Genomic DNA, 17,361 nt, shown 5'->3' on the forward strand with positions numbered 1-17,361 from the left:
CAATGAGTGGCACCTCCCAGCCAGCACGTTCACTCAAAACTGAGGGTGTACTCCTGAGGTCATGCATCCCTTATCACAAGCACCAATCCATGCATGCCAAGACAGGCAGTGCTGCAGCTCTCTCATTCGTGTCTGGGTGCTTTAACATCATGGCAGCACATGAATATGGGAGTGTGGGCAGCTGTGTGCAATGCTTTTGATGAACAGAATGACAGGAGCCTCCCATCACAGTGATTAACATATTTTCCCACTCATCTTACACCAAGACCATTGCACACTTTGTCCTTTGCACACCTCAGTGGAAGTGTGTTGCCTCCTTCCTCCCTTCCAGTTTATCAGTCCTGGGGGCTGATACAGAGGCCACTGGAAAGACTCAAACAGTTTTACAGACTTCAAGCTGACCACAAACACATGCACCCTGCTCATGCTGGAGATACACAACACCACCTCTGCAAGCAAACAATGGGACTGTCCCAATTCACTGCAGAAGAAAAGGAGGCCTATTGTTAGCAGTTCACCCAGTGTTTGCCAGTGAAAAGGAATTATATCCGTCACCTCTATCAGGATGTGAACATGCACAAGCCAAATCAGTTCAGACAATTGAGGACAGGGACATCTTGTTTGCCAGGACTGTGCCCTGGCAAAGTCACATGAGGCTGAGGCCCAAGGCAAGTGGTCTCCTCTTCGGGACAGCTGTGTTGCAGCTGGTCTATCCCTGACATATAGGGGGCATGATGAGGGAGGGAAACATCTGTGTTGGGCCATAAGACATGAGTTTGCTGAGACGTTCCCATGCTGCTTCTCAGTAGATACCCCAGGCCTCTCAGCACTGATTGGGGCCTGAAGACCACAAGTTCAGCTTCTGTCAACTTTGTAGGCTGCGCTGGCTCCCATTTCCATGTTTTTTCTCCTCTCTCTTACATGGACAAAACATATTGTTCACCTGCCCTCACACATATTGAGAGTATCTGCTGTCTCTGCAGGGCTCAGAAATTAGAGGACACTTACATGTGCAAAAACCAATTGGCAAAGAACTGTCTGCTTCAAGGATGAAGCTGATCACCCCTGCCATTTTGGGAGGTTCTGACCTGCCAAATCAAGCTGGGAAAGAAAAGAGCTTCAATTTAAATATTACCCAAGTCCAGGGCTGGTAGTACTCGGTAGAAGGGCAACAGAAAACTGGCAAGGGTGAAAATTTTTTCCCCTTTGATCAGCTATCATTAACCAGTTGTAAATTGTTTTCAGATTGTGAAACAGAAGGTGATGAACACCTTGTTATTACTTGTGCAGCCTCAGCTTTCCAAAGAAGGACCTGAGTTACCCTGAACAGGAGCCTACCCTGGGAGTTACCGTATAAATCAATGCTCCCACTCCTGCTAATCATCAGTAAATTACTTAGCCATTCCCAACTGGAGAACTCAGATTAATGAACCAGCAGTCAGCTCTGCCCATGTTGCAACACACTGAATAGCAGTATCACTTTTTATGTATTTAAATCAACTTTGTCAGAAAAAAAGCCCCAAAGACAAAAATCAGGATAACAGTGACAGATCTGCACTTTCCATTACACTAGCAGTCATTGTATCATAACAAAGAACTGCTAGGCCTAGAAACTTCTTCTTCCATATTGGAAGTGCTCAAAATATGTGCAAATAATTTTCTAAGTATCAGTTTTATTTGTCTTTAAGGTCAGACACAAGGACAGCAAAGCTACATATCTAATTTTTACAGCATATTTTATGCTCTTACTCCCTGATTTTCCTTATTCATCTCTTCTTCCCTTGCATTTTATTTAATACAGATTCCTGCCAGAAAGACCACATGCTCTTTAGTTCTAATTGTTATTCCTTGTTACAATAAATTTATTTGCATGATGTGATTATCAGTTTAAGAAAGTAAAACATTTGTTTTCCACTCCACTGTTTTGCTTATGGTCTGTTTTACTAGTATTCTTCACTCCTTCTGATAAAAGATAAAAATAGACCCAAGCCCTAAAATCTTCCAACTCTCAAAAGTCATGAATTACTGCAGAAACTCTGTGTCTGTTGTGCATGTCAATTTATCCTCAAGAGGTTGAAGCATGGGGCTCTTAGCATAGAAATTAGTTGGGTAGTTCTTCACGTGTTTGCTTCAAATATTTTTCTTTCTTGCATGAAATCTTCTCTGCCAGAACCTATGGTTTATGACAAATATTAATAAGCTGCTTTGGTAAACAAATCTGGGAGCTGGTTAAGTAGAGTCTGCCTACCCTGTTCTGAGTGGATCCAAGATTTTTTTTTTGTCCTTTATAAGGCAATGAATTTTTTTAAAACATAAGCTTTCTCACAATTTAAAAAGGAAATTATTATAGCCATTAAAAATACCAATGGGAGCAATCAAGAGGCACTGTGAATCACCTTTAAAGCAATACAGTGATCATGTTGATTTTCAAATTATATGAATCATTTAACACAAAGACTTCTTCACTATGAAATCAGTTATGGAAATTTGTTGAGACTTAGCAGTACCAGGTGCAGGACTTGTGTTGCATATTCCTTGCTGACCTGTTCAGTGTTTCACAACTCTCTCTGTGTTTTTTTTTGCAGGAGGAAGGCACTGGTAAGCTGAGAGACCTTCAGATGCTGTGATGGAAGGATATCGCTGAGCTGTGCATGTGTGATCTTAAATAGACTACGAAGTCTGACATGTTTTGGGAGCTTCAGGAGCTCATCAGATTCATTAGTCTTTCACAAGCCGCTTGTGCAACCTGAACTAACTCCTTTACCCTTACAGCTGTAGTGAACAGAAGGCAACAAAAATGGCATCAGTCACTGCTTTTAAACTAAACCTCTGCTCTGATATACAATGCATGCTGCGGGACCATATGTACCCAGGTGGCAAAAGCAGAAGATACAAAACTCTTCTCCCTCAAATGACCAAGTGTTGAGCAAGTGTCTCAACACTTCTTGCCTGCCCAAGGGTCCATGTGGGATTGAGCTCAAAAGAGCAATGGGACTATGTAGGGAAACAGAATGGTTGCCAGGGAGGGGAAACTTAAACTGGAGTCTTGGGCAGGCTGGGCTGTGCAGGAGAGGTACCTGCCTGCCTACTGTAATACTGCAAAAATTCTGAGTGTACTGCTGAGGGACTCCATGAGCCCTGCTGGCTCATCTGGCTTCATGTCTTTGCCACCATGAGGAGTGGTAATGTCCTGTCCCTGCTGCAGCTACATGTCCCCAGCCTTAAAAATCCCTGGGGAAAGGGAATAGTAATGGAATGTGTGCAGGCTGTTGCCGCTGTGCTCACTCTGAAGCCCCCTGGCTTCGCCTGCCCAGCAGAGGTACGGTCAGCAGCGGGGGACACTCCCCTGTGTCTCGTGGCAGATTCGGGGAGCGGCTAAGACAGAGCGCTTCGCTGTCTGCCTTGTATGGAGGAGAGGCGGCGTTCTAGAGGTAATGAGGGAGTCGACTCACGGCCAGGGGAAAAGTCTCAGGTTTATTGTAAGCTTCGAGGAGCTCTGAGTTCCATGTTCCTGCAGCCGAAAGTGAGTCACATGGCTTTCGTAATCACCTTAAGTACCAAGTACCGGGGCAGAGACAAGGGGGAAGGGACGCCCACCGCCCAATGGAGGAGTTTGGGGGAGTGGAAGGCAGGAGGACAGACAGAAACACAAACAAATGGGGGAAGGTTAAGGGAGGGACCCCTGGCCTTTGTCCACTCACTCAATGCCCAAGGTGGAAAAATTTGGGAGGGTGGGATTAGGAGCGGCATGATGGATAAGGCACCAGGGAGGGGTGGCATTGGAGGAAGGGCGAGAGAGCTCAGGGTGGAACCATTGGGAGAAATTGGGGGGTGAAGGGGCAAACCATTACAGAACTGTTACAAAGATATAAAAACACAATACAAAGGCTATTGCACCCATGCTGATGGGACTGCAGGGTGAGGCTGTATGCTGGGGGTTTCCAAAGCTCTCACTGCTCCCAAACAGACTTCATCACAACAAGTTGCCGGCGAGGTGATTTGTTTTGGGGTAGCAAAAACTCATCAAATTCAGAAGGCATCAGGATTTTGTCATGAAAGCAGGCAAGGCATTTCTAAGCCACTGCATGAACATGAACTGTCAACAAAAATTTTTAGGGTGTTTTAATGACATTTTCAATTTTGGACAGATTTCATCCTCAGGCTTCATCTCAGTAGATTATTTTCCTTTGATCTTTTAAATGCTCGTAGCCAGCTCATCTAATCTTGAAGAGATCTCCTGGCAGAAGGCAACACATACATTCACAAAGTGACTCTTGTATAGTTTTACTCTGACCTTGAAGGGCTTGGTTGAAATCAATGGATTTTGGATGGATCACTAGTATGGATTAGTATTGTTGCTGGACCTTCCTTTGAATGAATGTCCATATTCTGAATCTAAATCAAGGACTTGGATTTAATTATATATTTGTTCACAATGTATTCATAGTAGATTGACATGAGTTAAAAAGAAAAAAACTACACTTTTAACTGGGCTGCAGTTAAAGGGGCACTTTTAGGAATGAGCCAGAAAATACCTGAAGGCCTGCTTCTGCTAGAAGATACACAGATGTTTGCTGCCAGCTGCTCAAATGAACAAGAATTTAAATAGGATCTTCCTTTGTATAACAAAGACAAAAAAAATGAACCTGCCATTAGGATGGTCATTCCTTTGTCCTATTAATTTTGGTCAAGTCTTCCATGAACTACTAATTCAGTGACCTGCTTTTGCTTCACAGTTTTAGAGTGCAAACCTGCCATGCTTCTAAGCATACCAAATATTTCCCTAATTTCATCCAAAAAAGAATAAAGGTAAACAAAGTCATTCAAACCACAGAAAACAACACACAACAATACATAATTTTTTTGTGTGTTTTAAAGTAATATTTTTATCTTTCTTTTGGATGACATTGTTTATTGTAAGACATAATTTTTATTAAATACACTGTAATACAAGAGACTTTCCATGTCATGTTGAGAGAAGCTGGTCACATGATTCACAAACAAAACTTTTAACACTGATACCTAGGCATCACTTTGAAATCAGCCAAGATGCAATGAAAGTTTTAAAGCAATGACTACTTGTAACAAATTGCAAAACAAGAATCACTAAATATTTCCACAGAGACATCACATTAAATAAATTTTTTTAAAAAATGATAAAAGAAAGGAGAAAGATAGCTCTACACACCAGGTCACAATTTGGTGACAATATAGAGATTTATATTTGTATGTAGATATCTTCCTCTTTACCTAAAGTGACAAACAGAGTGATATCTAGAAATATATACACATAAAGTATAGGTGGAGAGAAGGGCTGGGACAAATATTTCATAATTAATTGATTCTTTCTCTCTATTGATGATTCAATTAAACATAAATGTTAAATTAAATTATTTGTATATAAAACATTCTTAGGTGCTTTTCTATAAGTTACAGAAAGATACACATAAGCTGCAAGAGTTAGGCCTCTGGATAGATTTGATTTGTTCTGTTTTCTCACATGTTCCAATCAATGGCCTCACTTACTAGCAGCTTCCATAATCCTTGCTCAAATATTCAGTGTTTATAAAATATCCGCCAGTCATTACTCAGAACCTTCTACAAGCAAACAAAAAATCCCCACAGATCTTGTGCAGAATGCATAGACGGAAAAATAACACACCCATCATTTCCCATTTCTTCTCCTGAGACATGTGTTTAAAAGATGGCAAAATAGTCACTTGGTTGCTATTGTGAATTTCACAGTGTTTTCCCTGCAACATGTAGACTTTTTTCTTTTTTTTGCTTCGTATTTGTGATGAACAGCACATCCCCCAACCCTGCCCAAATAAAGGTGTTTTAACTAAGGCTCTAAAGGACCTCTTATTCAAAGCAGCAGTGGTTTATTCCAGCCCTCACAAAAAGAAAATACAACTTCCTGTGCTATTGAAACCTTCATCTCTCTTTAGCAATCCCAACCCAACTTCCTCTCCAGTCCCTCCCCTCTCCCCTTCCCCATGTTTTATAGCAGTATTTGAAATTCAATTACAGGCTGCAACAACCCAAATGTGGACATATACAGCATGCCTTAGTAATTTGGGTTATTTAATTTCTTTTCAAAGTGTTTTGCAAAAGTCTACATCAACCACAATCTCTTATAAAGGTGGGGAGGGTACAGACAGAGAGAGAAAGAGAGGGAAAGAAAGAAATAAAAGAGAAGGAAAGAAGGAGGAAAGACAGGAAAAGTGAAAGAAGGAAAGAAAGTGATAAAAAATAGCGAGGACAAAAAATAGAACAAGGTCAAAATGAAGCAGTTACTTATTAACCTGTAGACAATATATAGATATGTTGTTTTACAGGTCAAAATGAATGCAGTCCTTTTAAAAGTGTACACTCCATCAGGCATCATGAGATGCTGTTGCTTTGCAAGTGTCTTTCTCCACGGCTAGTTCTGAGTTCTGCAGATCTATTGAGAGTGAAGGACAGAGTGCAACAAATGCTACTATTATTACTCCTGAATGTCAGTGTTTTCATTATTCTCCAAGTCATGTTGCAGTGTAAATAGTCCAGATCATTCTTGGTATTATTTCGTTACTGCAGGCAAGTACAAAATGCTAATGGAGCTGCACTGTTGTGCTAGAACAATAAAACAACAGAAGCACAAACCCAGAAATTACAGTAAAAAAACCTCTGTTTTCTGAGCTTGGAAGCTTATCTGTTAATTTCATTGTGAGAAATCAACAAGTGAGATGGGAATGGAAAAAAATGTTTTTATGCAATCAACTGGGGAAGAAAAGTGTTCGTTGTTAAATCTCTGGCATTCTAGGACTGCCTCTGCTGCACACCAGTTTGAAATTTGAATCTTACTAATATAGAAAAATAAATATCAAAAGAAAAAAAATTGGTTACTCAGCAGACATTATCAATTTATTAGTAGCACTCTAATCATAATTTGTAATAACAGAGGTGTATGTAAATTTATACATATACACACAGCCCATACATAATGTGCATGCATGTCTGCACATATATAAGTAAAATACAACAGACATTGGCATACATGTATATGCTATGTGTGTGTATATATATATATGCCATATGAAAACACACATGTATTTTATATATATATATATATATATATATATATATATATATATATATCTGGTCAGTTCATAGCATAGTCCAGAAAGACTTTTTTAAATGAGCCTGATTGTCATGATTGTCATACTTAGTGTACACGATTTACCTGACAGTGCAAGCATGATGAATATGCACATATACTCACCCTTCAGTGTGATTTGAACATATTTCTTCCACTTCTCTGCTCACTCTGCTACACTTACCCATCTTTTCATGAACAAACTCAAGCTATGTATAGCTACAGTTTACAGCTTTTCTACTGTGATTATACATTTTGTGCACTATCAAGAACATTAATGATATAGGTCAAGGTTATAGGTGGTGGCTCTGTAGAACATTTGGTCCTTTAGAAATTTAACAAACTGCTATGTTATTGCACAATGCATTTTAATACTATTTATTCTCTGAAAGGACTCTAAAATCTCACTAGTAAATCAAAAAAGAATATGCCACTAAGTACATTTTCAGGGTCTTGTGGTTATTTTTGGTATACATTCTTTCAGTGCTTGCAAAACACACCTGCTTGCTTTTGGGCTGGAGAATCTTTTACAGTAAAAACATCATCTCAGATGCCTTTTTCTTCGCCTCAGAAGACACTAAGACAGAATATGCAGGTAGAAACTTAGCAGCCCTCTCCATCAACTGCACCCTCTTCCCACTGCACAGTAAGAGGACTCTGATATCTTTCTTTTCCACCACTGTTATTTTGAAGATCAATTTCAAATTCCTTTAAAATATAATATTCATATTCTCAAGAGAATGGGTTTCACTGGATGCTCAGTCTTTTTCTAGTTTTCTGTGAGAACTTCCAAGACAGTCTAGATAAAATCTTAAGGCCCATTTTGTAGGAATCTTCCTCTGGCTTTTTATGTGTTTCCAGTTCAGTAGCAGTTAAGAAATAACATCTAGTTTATTAAAGAAATACTGAGTATGGCTTTATAGTTACACTGTCATTTTTATTTGTAATGCTGCCTTTTCAATGACATTGAGAAGGGTAAAACTTCATCAGTGTCCAGTGAACTGTTTTCTTCTGAAAATTTTCAGAATTTTTATAAGCTAGCTCTAAAAGCTTCTGAAGGAAAAACTTAAAGTGCCTCAATAAATAATACATGTGAGCAAATTATATATTAAATGTGCTATGGGAACACTTACAAAAATAAAATGCTTAATTTATTAAATAAAATATCCCCAACACGAAGATGGACTATTTTGATCTGGCTCATATCAATAAGAAATAATAAAAAGAGAAAATGGAAAGAAAGATCACTTTTTTGCAATAACCCCCCTCACAGAGGGAGGCAGAAGTCTTGAGGAATTGGTAAGGTAGGTTTTCATTTGTAAGAATTCATATTAAAAATAATCCTAGCTCTAAATTTCAAATTGTCAACTTCTAGTTTGAAAAACAACATGTATGCTCATGCAGCGGTTATCAACACAGTGGCCATGCAAATGTTATACACATACAATGCCAATCCAACCAAAAATAAATTATTTAATAAAGTGTGCATGTTGGTTATGACAGCAATAGTACCAATACAAAAATGACGCTGAGGTCAGAATCTTTTCACTCTGAATAGCAAGCCATAACCACAGAGTAATTTGTTTTTTCTAGAGATCTTTATCCCCTGCTATGTCTCAAACATAACCAGTGATCTCCGTGCTTTAGATTATTCATGTTATATCAGCCTATAATATCTATAACATTGTAAAGGCATTTTAACATGGCTAATGTCCTCCATTAGCCCCTTCTAATGAAATATAGGTTATATCATTATGAGTTTGCTATGTCTACTAGGGTGTACTACGAGATGAGTTGAGATGATTGTTTCTGCACAAAGGGCATTCATTGACAAAGACCATGCACAGTTTTGCTTGCACGGTTAAAAAAAGAAAAAAGAAAGGATTGAGGAAGGAAGGAATATGTTGCTGGACAAGCACAGTATAAGATACACCTGCCTCAGCATTTATAGTTCGTCCTATCAAAATCCTTAGTTTTAACATGTAATCTTGAAATTAATATTGTATGTAACTAAATCTAGCTTCAGCCTTTACTAAAAAAGACTAGCTGGAGAACATTTTTACCCCAGTGACATGACAATATCCTACCAGAAGACAAAAAAAGGGTATATGTTTCGTTTATCATGTTGTAATACAATTGCGTGCAGTGCAGGCAGCATCTTATTTTGTTTTACTTAATTCTGGCAATGAATGGTGCTGGCAAAGCACCTCCTTAAAGAATCCCTTTAGTCCTCAAAAAGACTGTTCAGGGAAATAGTTAGACCCTTTCTTGTCTTCCATCAAATCACTTCAGTGTTTTCTTGTAGGGTTGGATGCCACCTGATTTCCCAAGGTCCTCCAGATAGTGTATCACACAAGAGTGTCTTCTTTCTGTCTGGCTTTATCTCTGCAAAGAACATTCTTCATGTAGAGAACACTGGTCTTCTTTTTCCACCCACAGGCTGAAGCAAAAAAAATGAGGTGAATCCATAGAAACTCCCAGTAGCTATACAGCAGAAATCACAAAGTTTTAGTCAAATATATTTTTCCCTTTTTTTCATCCACATCAAAGGCATGAATACAACAAGGCATTGTTAGTTGTGGTGGGCAAACTGAAGAGTCTGCTGATATAACAGATTGGGTTTTTAAGGCCTTTGTCTATGCAGAGTTACAATAATGCAGAAGCCAAATTGATTAGAAAGACAGGAGAGAAGGAAAAAAAGATAGAAACTGAGAGAAAGAGAGAAGATATGTCTTGGTAATGTCTAAAAAGTCAATACTGTATCTACATATGGAGAAGCACACATTGCTTGCCCTTTGAAAGCTTCTCCGCAACTTTGTCATTAATACTGTCAAAGTTAAGAACACATTTTAATGTAGTTCAGCGGCAGTTGAACACATTTATTCCCGGAGCCCAGAAGAAGAACTGCTAGGAGACTTTAGCCTAAAATATCCAAGTAGACTGGAGATGCCTTGGCCAAGTTCTGAAGGAGGGAGTGGATTTCTTTGATGTTGAGCCTCATGTGAGGCTCCCGTTGCCAACAGCCCAGCATTAAGTCATACACTTCCTTTGGGCATGTGCGAGGTCGCTGCAGGACTCGGCCCTGAGTGATGCACTCAATCACCTACGAGAAATCACAAGCAAAGGATCACCACAGCTGTGCCAGCTACATAGAGTTCACCCATGGAAGAGTTAACTTTTACCACAGCAGCCTCACTGGTGGCTGCTATAGAGCCATCTCTGGAAAGGACTGCTTTTGTAGGCAGATGAATGAGCAGCAGTATGTGATCTGGAAAATTCACTGTAATGTAAGTGGTCAAAGAGCAATAACTTCACTCATGTTAAGTTTACCCACAATGACCACTCTATACATAAGGAAATTGGAGCTGGGAATTAATCCCATAACTTCTTTCTCTACCCAACTACCACCTCAGAGGGAGGATAAACTTTCAACCTGCTCATAGAGCGTCAATGCTTTTCCCTCTCTCTACTCTCTGCAAACTTATGAGTATTACTGTGGCTAATCTCTGGAAGGGGGATACTTGTGACTGCCTAGAAATCAAGTGATACCTTGATTACTTCAATCTAATCTGTCCGTGGTTATGGACAACCACTCTGAAACAGTACCATGTACGATGCATTGGTTCAGGAGATAGCTAAGGTCCTTTTCATTGTCTCATGGTCTACCCAGAGCAGACTTTATGCTATGCAAAGAAAAAATTAAATTCCAACTGTTTTAGTTCTGCTTGAACATCTTCTAGCCATTCAGGGGAGAAAAAGGTGAAAAAGGAAGAAATTCAAGCATATGGGTCATGACAACACAATAAATGCCATATATACGTGTCAGCCTTTAAGAAATAAATTTGTTCCTATCCTTTTTCCAGAGAAGCCACACCAATAATTAGCATAACAGCTTTCCCAATTCAGTTTGAGAATATATAACACACACCTCATTGTTTGAGAGCTGATACCATGGCTGCTTGCCATAAGTAAAGATTTCCCATAATACAACCCCTAGGCTCCAGACATCGCTTTCTGTGGTGAACTTCCTGTACATTATACTCTCTGGAGGCATCCAACGAATGGGCAGCATGGTGTGACCCCCAACCTGAGAAAAACAAATAAAAGAGTTAGAAATAGTTTCTTCAGACCCTCACAAGGCAGTCTGATGACATTAAACATGAAGAATCCATGGTTTCTTTTTTTTTCCACCTGGTAACATTCACTTTGAGGTGCTTTGAAGAACAGCAGATTCATGGTTCCAACTCCTCTCCTCCAGCAACAATCAGTATTACACAATATGTTCCTTGACAAAAATTTCAAAAGATGTTGTTTCTGAAGCCCAAACTAATCTTTAATGTTTACTTGGCACACCCTACCTAAGGAACAGGAAAGCCTATAATTACACTACCAACCAAATTTGAATTAGGCCAGTTTTACTCTCTATTTTAAGACTCAAGAAACTAAAAGATTCATTAAATGAAATCTGGACAGATGATTCTCCTAGAAACTCAGCAACATCAACTGAAATGCATGAAGACACCATGGTCTGACGGTATGAAATAGTAGGATTGGATCTGTATGGTTGAATATACTAATTTTGACTGAATTAAACCAATACTATTTTCTGTTGCTAAGTTCCACAGTTAATATGTCAAATTATTTTGTTGCATGTTAACTACCCTGTACATTAAAAGAAAAACCACCTTCCCTTTTAATATATTCACTTGATAATAAACAACTTGTAAGATATGGATTCCTACCCCAAGTCAACTCCCGTTGAATGGGATCTTCACTGAATTAATGCCTTTCTGAGAGCTTTCAGAACATTTTTAACTTTCCCCAGAAAATTAAACTTCCTTAGACTTAGGTTTCCTAACCTTAATTTAATTTTTTTAAAGTATTTTATTTCTAGGTTCTAAACAATTTATTGTTTCTGGCATCTCCTATTCTGGTTGGATCATATCAATAAAGAAATCTATTTAGGTAATTATTAAAGAGTGTAACTGCTGAGATACTGTGATATGGATATACAGATCTGCTAGTTACTTTTGTACCATGAGAGCTGAGCATATTTCCAAGGAAGATTAAAAAAAAGGAAAGAAAGCTTTTTCAAGGACATCTTACTCTTGATTAACACATTTTCCTTTCTGAAAATATATTTAGTTATGAAACCACATTTACACTTTCAGGATTCTGTCAATTTAAAATATAATTTCTCTTTTTGGGATGTAACATTTGTTATAAATAATGGCCTTCTTGTTCTCATGTTCAAACAGCAAATGGAAGAAAAACCCCACAGTCAGGGTTGACATTATTTCTAAATCACACTGGATATCCATTACCAGTTATGGTATTGCAATCACTGTTACTGCAGCATACCACACACAGCAATGGCTATGAGAGCTCAGTCCTGTTCTGTGCATCACTACCAGTCCACGTTCACTACTGATTTCATAGAAACAGAAAGTCATGCTAAAATGTTCATAGACTTAATTTATTATGAGGCCCTTTTTCTACTCTCCACATGAGATGTATGTGAGTGATGGAGGAATATTACTTCGCAGGCTGTTGAATGACAGGCAGGGCTCCCAGTTTCACTTCCTGGCTACACTGTGGATGTGCTTCTGACTCCATGCAGGTTGCTATGGACAGGTGTCCAAGCCATTTAAAAAGGGACCCAGTTCCTGTGCACTGCATTGATAGAGAATGGATACACATTTTTAAGTGCTTTTTCCAATTTGGCCCATTTGTCTCTATATTAACAGTTTATCTCCCTGGCAGACAGATTGGTTGTAAGGCTCTCTGCTTTGGTATTTTTCATCAACTTTGACTGAGAGGCCCCTCAATGATGTGGAGAGTTTGAACACACCAACATGCTGAGCTGCAACCAAACACTCATAACCTTACCTTATCATAATCTAAGCTGACATGACAACCAAACACTTCCAAACCACCACCAGTTTTAAGCCAGTCTTGAGAGTTATTTAATTAGAAAGACAAAAAAGTTACTCCCTTAGAAACATGAAGCCACATACATCCATTCAAAAGGCAAGTGCCATTAAAAAATGGTTAGTGATGAGAACGTTTTGGTCTCATAAAATATTAAAATGGCTCTTTCATCTGCTCATCATATAGCCTCTGCTACTGGTTTTGTTCAGCAATTTCTTTGACTCATACCTTTAAAAATTAATGAAATCCATAGACAATAAAATATGTGACCCTACTTTTTTTTTTTGTCACATCTTAAATCAAGAGATTTTGAAAAAGCAATTTAAAAAATCCCCAACCATTCTTCAAATCTTCTTATGTTTTTTCACTACAGATCCAGTTTATTTTTGGTAGGATTCTATGCTGAGTTTTCAATGTCACTCAGGAAAATGAAGGACAATCTCCTCTAGAGTAACATTACCTCTGATCTGTAACATCACACACCCAGCTGTCTCTGCTGTCCTAGCAAGACTGACTTGTTAGCATTGACACCAAGAATTCAGTTTACAGATAAGCACAAGGCACAGGGCTCACTGGTGCTCTTCCCAGATCATCTTGCCTGGAGCTGTGTCCATTTCTTGTCCCTGAAGGCACAAAAGTTCATGGACAGAGGACTTGACCAGTACTGAGAAGTCCTGAGGTTTCTCCATCTCTATCATTCATGTTACTTCAAACACCTCAACATCTTTATTTATTGCCTTTCAAAGTATCAACAAAAGTTATTATACAGGGTGGTCTCCTTGACAGATGGTACTGCAATGAAGACAAGATAACCTGTGCAACACTGATGATCTTCTATGACACGCTGTGCATCAACCCATGGTCTTAGAGCACCTTGCACTTCAGTTGAGTTCCATCAAAAGCACAAGTATGGGCCAAAGGCACTTCTTCAAAATGCATGTTTGCTTCTCTATTAAAAGTCAGTGGTTACTGAGTCAATACTCAGCTCAGAAAAACATTAAGGGCCCTGCTAGTTGTATGCCTAAAATGAAGCACATACTTCAGAGCTTTTTGAACTGAAGCCTAGGACTTGACACAACTTTTTGCAGGGTACCTGAAACAAATTGCATCTATTGAGAGCTTCTTTTGATTTTTATCTTGAGAGTCCAAGCACCCAGGGTTGTGCCATAACAGCAGTGAAGTGAGGTGGGGTGCCTTTTTGCTGTTGTTGCCATACTGTCAACAAAGCTAGGAGGTTTTGTTCCAAGAAGCACCAGTGAATGAAAACATTACCTCACTGACCAAAGTGTAAAGGTTCTGAGTGCTTCAAAGAGATGCCTTCAGCATATCCTTTAATAAGAAATGCAAGTTATTACAAAGCTTTCAGATATCACCAGCATTCTGCAGTGTAAAGTTCCTGCCATGCACACTGTAATTTCAGTGCTGCTTGATATACATACATACATTTCAAATGATTTTGTGCTGAACAGGCTACAGTTATGTGCAAATAAAACACTTCTATTCAGTCTACCTAAAGTTATGACAGGATTAAAAGCATTAGAGTTTTAACTTAATGTGCTGTCACTTTAAAATTCATAATGTAGCTGTATGACCATTTTATGTATACAAATTAAAATAGATTTTCTTGATGCTTCTGAAAGCAGCTGCATTATCACCATAATACTGTACAATATCACAATTCTGCTTTATTTAGAATTGTACTTCTACAGAAATACGGACTTAAGAACTTACTTCCAAACATCAACTTATGAAAGTACACCCTAGGCCAGCTATAGCCTTTTATTATATTTTAGCTAGCTATTACTAGCTGCTTTTACTAGCAATACTGGGCTAGAAAACCTGGTGAATTAGCCTCTGCAATGTGCAAACAATCCATGGGGAGGATACTGCTATGCCCAGTCAGTGAGCTGTCGTGTTCTCTAAAGAAGCTCTTATAAGGAAAAACTACCACGTCCCATATATGAAATATTGCACTTTCAACAATACAATCCCATTTACACTTGTCACGGCTTTAAGCAACCATCTTTTCAATGAATTTAGCACTTTGAAAAGTGCCAGAGAAGCTGGCCTTGAACATTGTTTTAATCTATTTGCAAACATTAATCTTCTAAGGCTGCTATAGAAGGACCATGCCTTAGTCTTGAAGCAGGGCCTCTAATTTTATAGTTTAAGTTCTTCCAAATAAAAATATATGTCTATACCCTGACATGTTCACTATTCCAACTTCATGGCCCAGCTGCCTTAAAAATCCAAGGCTTTGTTGTCTGATGATTGTGATAAAATGGATAGCTCTCTTACAGAGAAAACCAAATGAAGCCTTGTACTCCTGCTGGAAACACAAGACAGTGGGTGGAGCTGGGGGAAGCCAACCTACAGAGATATGGAAGGCACAAGGGGTATGTGGGGCTGCACAGATAAAACACAAGCCACAGGCCAGGAAAGGTACAAGAAATAATCACATAGGATCATCACAGAGAGTCGCCAAGGTTGTCAGAAACCTGAAAGGTCATCTATTAAATCATCTAGTTCATCATCTAGCTCCAGATCATCTAGCATCACCATAATCACCCCTAAACCATGTCACCCAGATGCCCCTTGAACACTTCCAGAGACAGTGACTCCACCACTTTTCTGGACAAATTATTCCAATGTCTAACTACTCTTTCAGAAAAAAAAATTATTTTCTAATCTGAACCTTCCCTGGTGTAGTTTAAGGCCATTTCCTCTCATCCTTTTGCTTGAGACATGGTAGAAAAGAACAACTGTCACCTCACTACAACTTCTGTTCAGGCAGTTATAGAGAGCAATAAAATCTCCCTTCAGCTGCTTCTTCTCTAGACTAAAAACCCCCAGCTCCTTCAGCTGCTCCTTGTAAGATCTGTGCTTCAGACCCTTCATCAGCTCTGTTGCCCTGCTCTGGACACACTTCAGTAGCTCGAGCAAGGGGCCCAGAACTGGACACAGGATTTGAGGTGTGGTTTACCAGTGCGGAGTACAGTGGGACAATCACTGTCCTCATCCTGGTGGACACACTATGTCTGATACAGGTCTGGATGTCATTGGCTTTCTTGGCTATCTGGGCATGTGCTGGTTCATGTCCAGCTGGCTGTTGACCAGTACCCCTAAGTCTCTTTCAGCTGAACAGCTCTTAAAGCACTCCTCTTCCAGCCTGTAGCACTGCATTGCAATGCATGCCAGCTGCAGCCCAGTCTAACTGTAAGTTCACGAGGGGCTGTGGTGCTGAGGGTGATGGATGGCTTTGGGGCTACACGACCCAGATGTAGGGTGCTGCAGTGTCTGACAATGGACAGGACAGAGACCAGTCTGAACAGTCTTCCTCCTAAATGCCATTGACCATGTTTGGAGAGGCTCCAGCACTTCTGGACAGGATATCAAATGGAATTCCCAGCTTTTGCAGGCATTCTGTTATGTAACCCTTTTCTGATTATATCCCCCCCACCCCCCCCCAGTTTCTGGATTTAAGTAGTAGATTACTCTGAATTCATGCACTAAAAAGCACAGCAACCAATTGCATAGCCTTGGAAAACAGACTTCCTCATTAACATTTCATGTTCCCATGTTCCCACGATTCCTGCAGAGTGACATTTCAGTAATGTGTCATAGCACTTTATATATTCTGTATAGACTAGTGATGCTTTTTCTGCCAACAGGATAAAAGTAATCTTTTTACTTTGTTAGCCCAATGAAGCTGAATGACTGTCAGGGGTTCAGCCCTGATGCTGTCCCAATGTCCTGTCTGGCTTGTCTGGTGCATCTTCAGAGTCCTGCTGATTTCAGGCCTTTTGAAATTCAGGGTGGTAGACTTGAGTGCAGCAACATAGTTCAGGGTATGTCCAAATTAAAAGTAATGTGGCAAGTATATATTCAATCTATTTAACACAAGCATACCCTAGTCTGTCAAACTAGAAAGAAGCTGAATCTTTTGAATCATTTGTTCACCCCCTCCTAAAGAAAAATCCTGTATAGTTGCAAGATAACACCATTTTAGGGTATTTTTCACTATTTATATTTTGGTCTTCTGACTTGTTTCCCATCTCAAGATGATATAACTGCAAAGAAATGTTCTCTGCAAAAATTATCATGTCTTATTGCTAAAACTGAAAACCTCTCCTCTCTTGCTGAACATCTGCTCTTTCCCCCTCATAAAAGATAGCAAATGTTTCTCTTAGAATAGGAAAAAAAATCAATAATTTTTATTTTAATTTCTTTCATGCCTTGGCCTTGCAGACAAAGTCAGTGTCTTCTCTTGAAATATCAGTCCTGCATGTCTA

At 39.3% G+C, this 17,361-nt stretch overlaps 1 protein-coding gene across 4 annotated transcripts in view; it reads right to left on the reverse strand.

Annotated features, from left to right (window-relative positions):
- Window positions 1–5,789: 5,789 nt before the first annotated feature.
- Window positions 5,790–17,361, reverse strand: part of NTRK2 (neurotrophic receptor tyrosine kinase 2) — a 200,197-nt gene continuing 188,625 nt past the window's right edge. For all 4 annotated transcript variants that reach the window (XM_068176537.1, XM_068176539.1, XM_068176536.1 and 1 more), the window contains 2 exons: window positions 11,067–11,225; window positions 5,790–10,241 (listed from right to left, as the gene is read on the reverse strand). In XM_068176537.1, coding sequence (XP_068032638.1) covers window positions 10,056–10,241; window positions 11,067–11,225 — 345 coding nt within the window. In that variant the 3' untranslated portion in view covers window positions 5,790–10,055. The remainder of the gene's footprint in view (window positions 10,242–11,066; window positions 11,226–17,361) is intronic.

Source organism: Anomalospiza imberbis, chromosome Z (genome assembly GCF_031753505.1).
Source record: "Anomalospiza imberbis isolate Cuckoo-Finch-1a 21T00152 chromosome Z, ASM3175350v1, whole genome shotgun sequence".
Lineage (NCBI taxonomy): Eukaryota > Metazoa > Chordata > Aves > Passeriformes > Viduidae > Anomalospiza > Anomalospiza imberbis.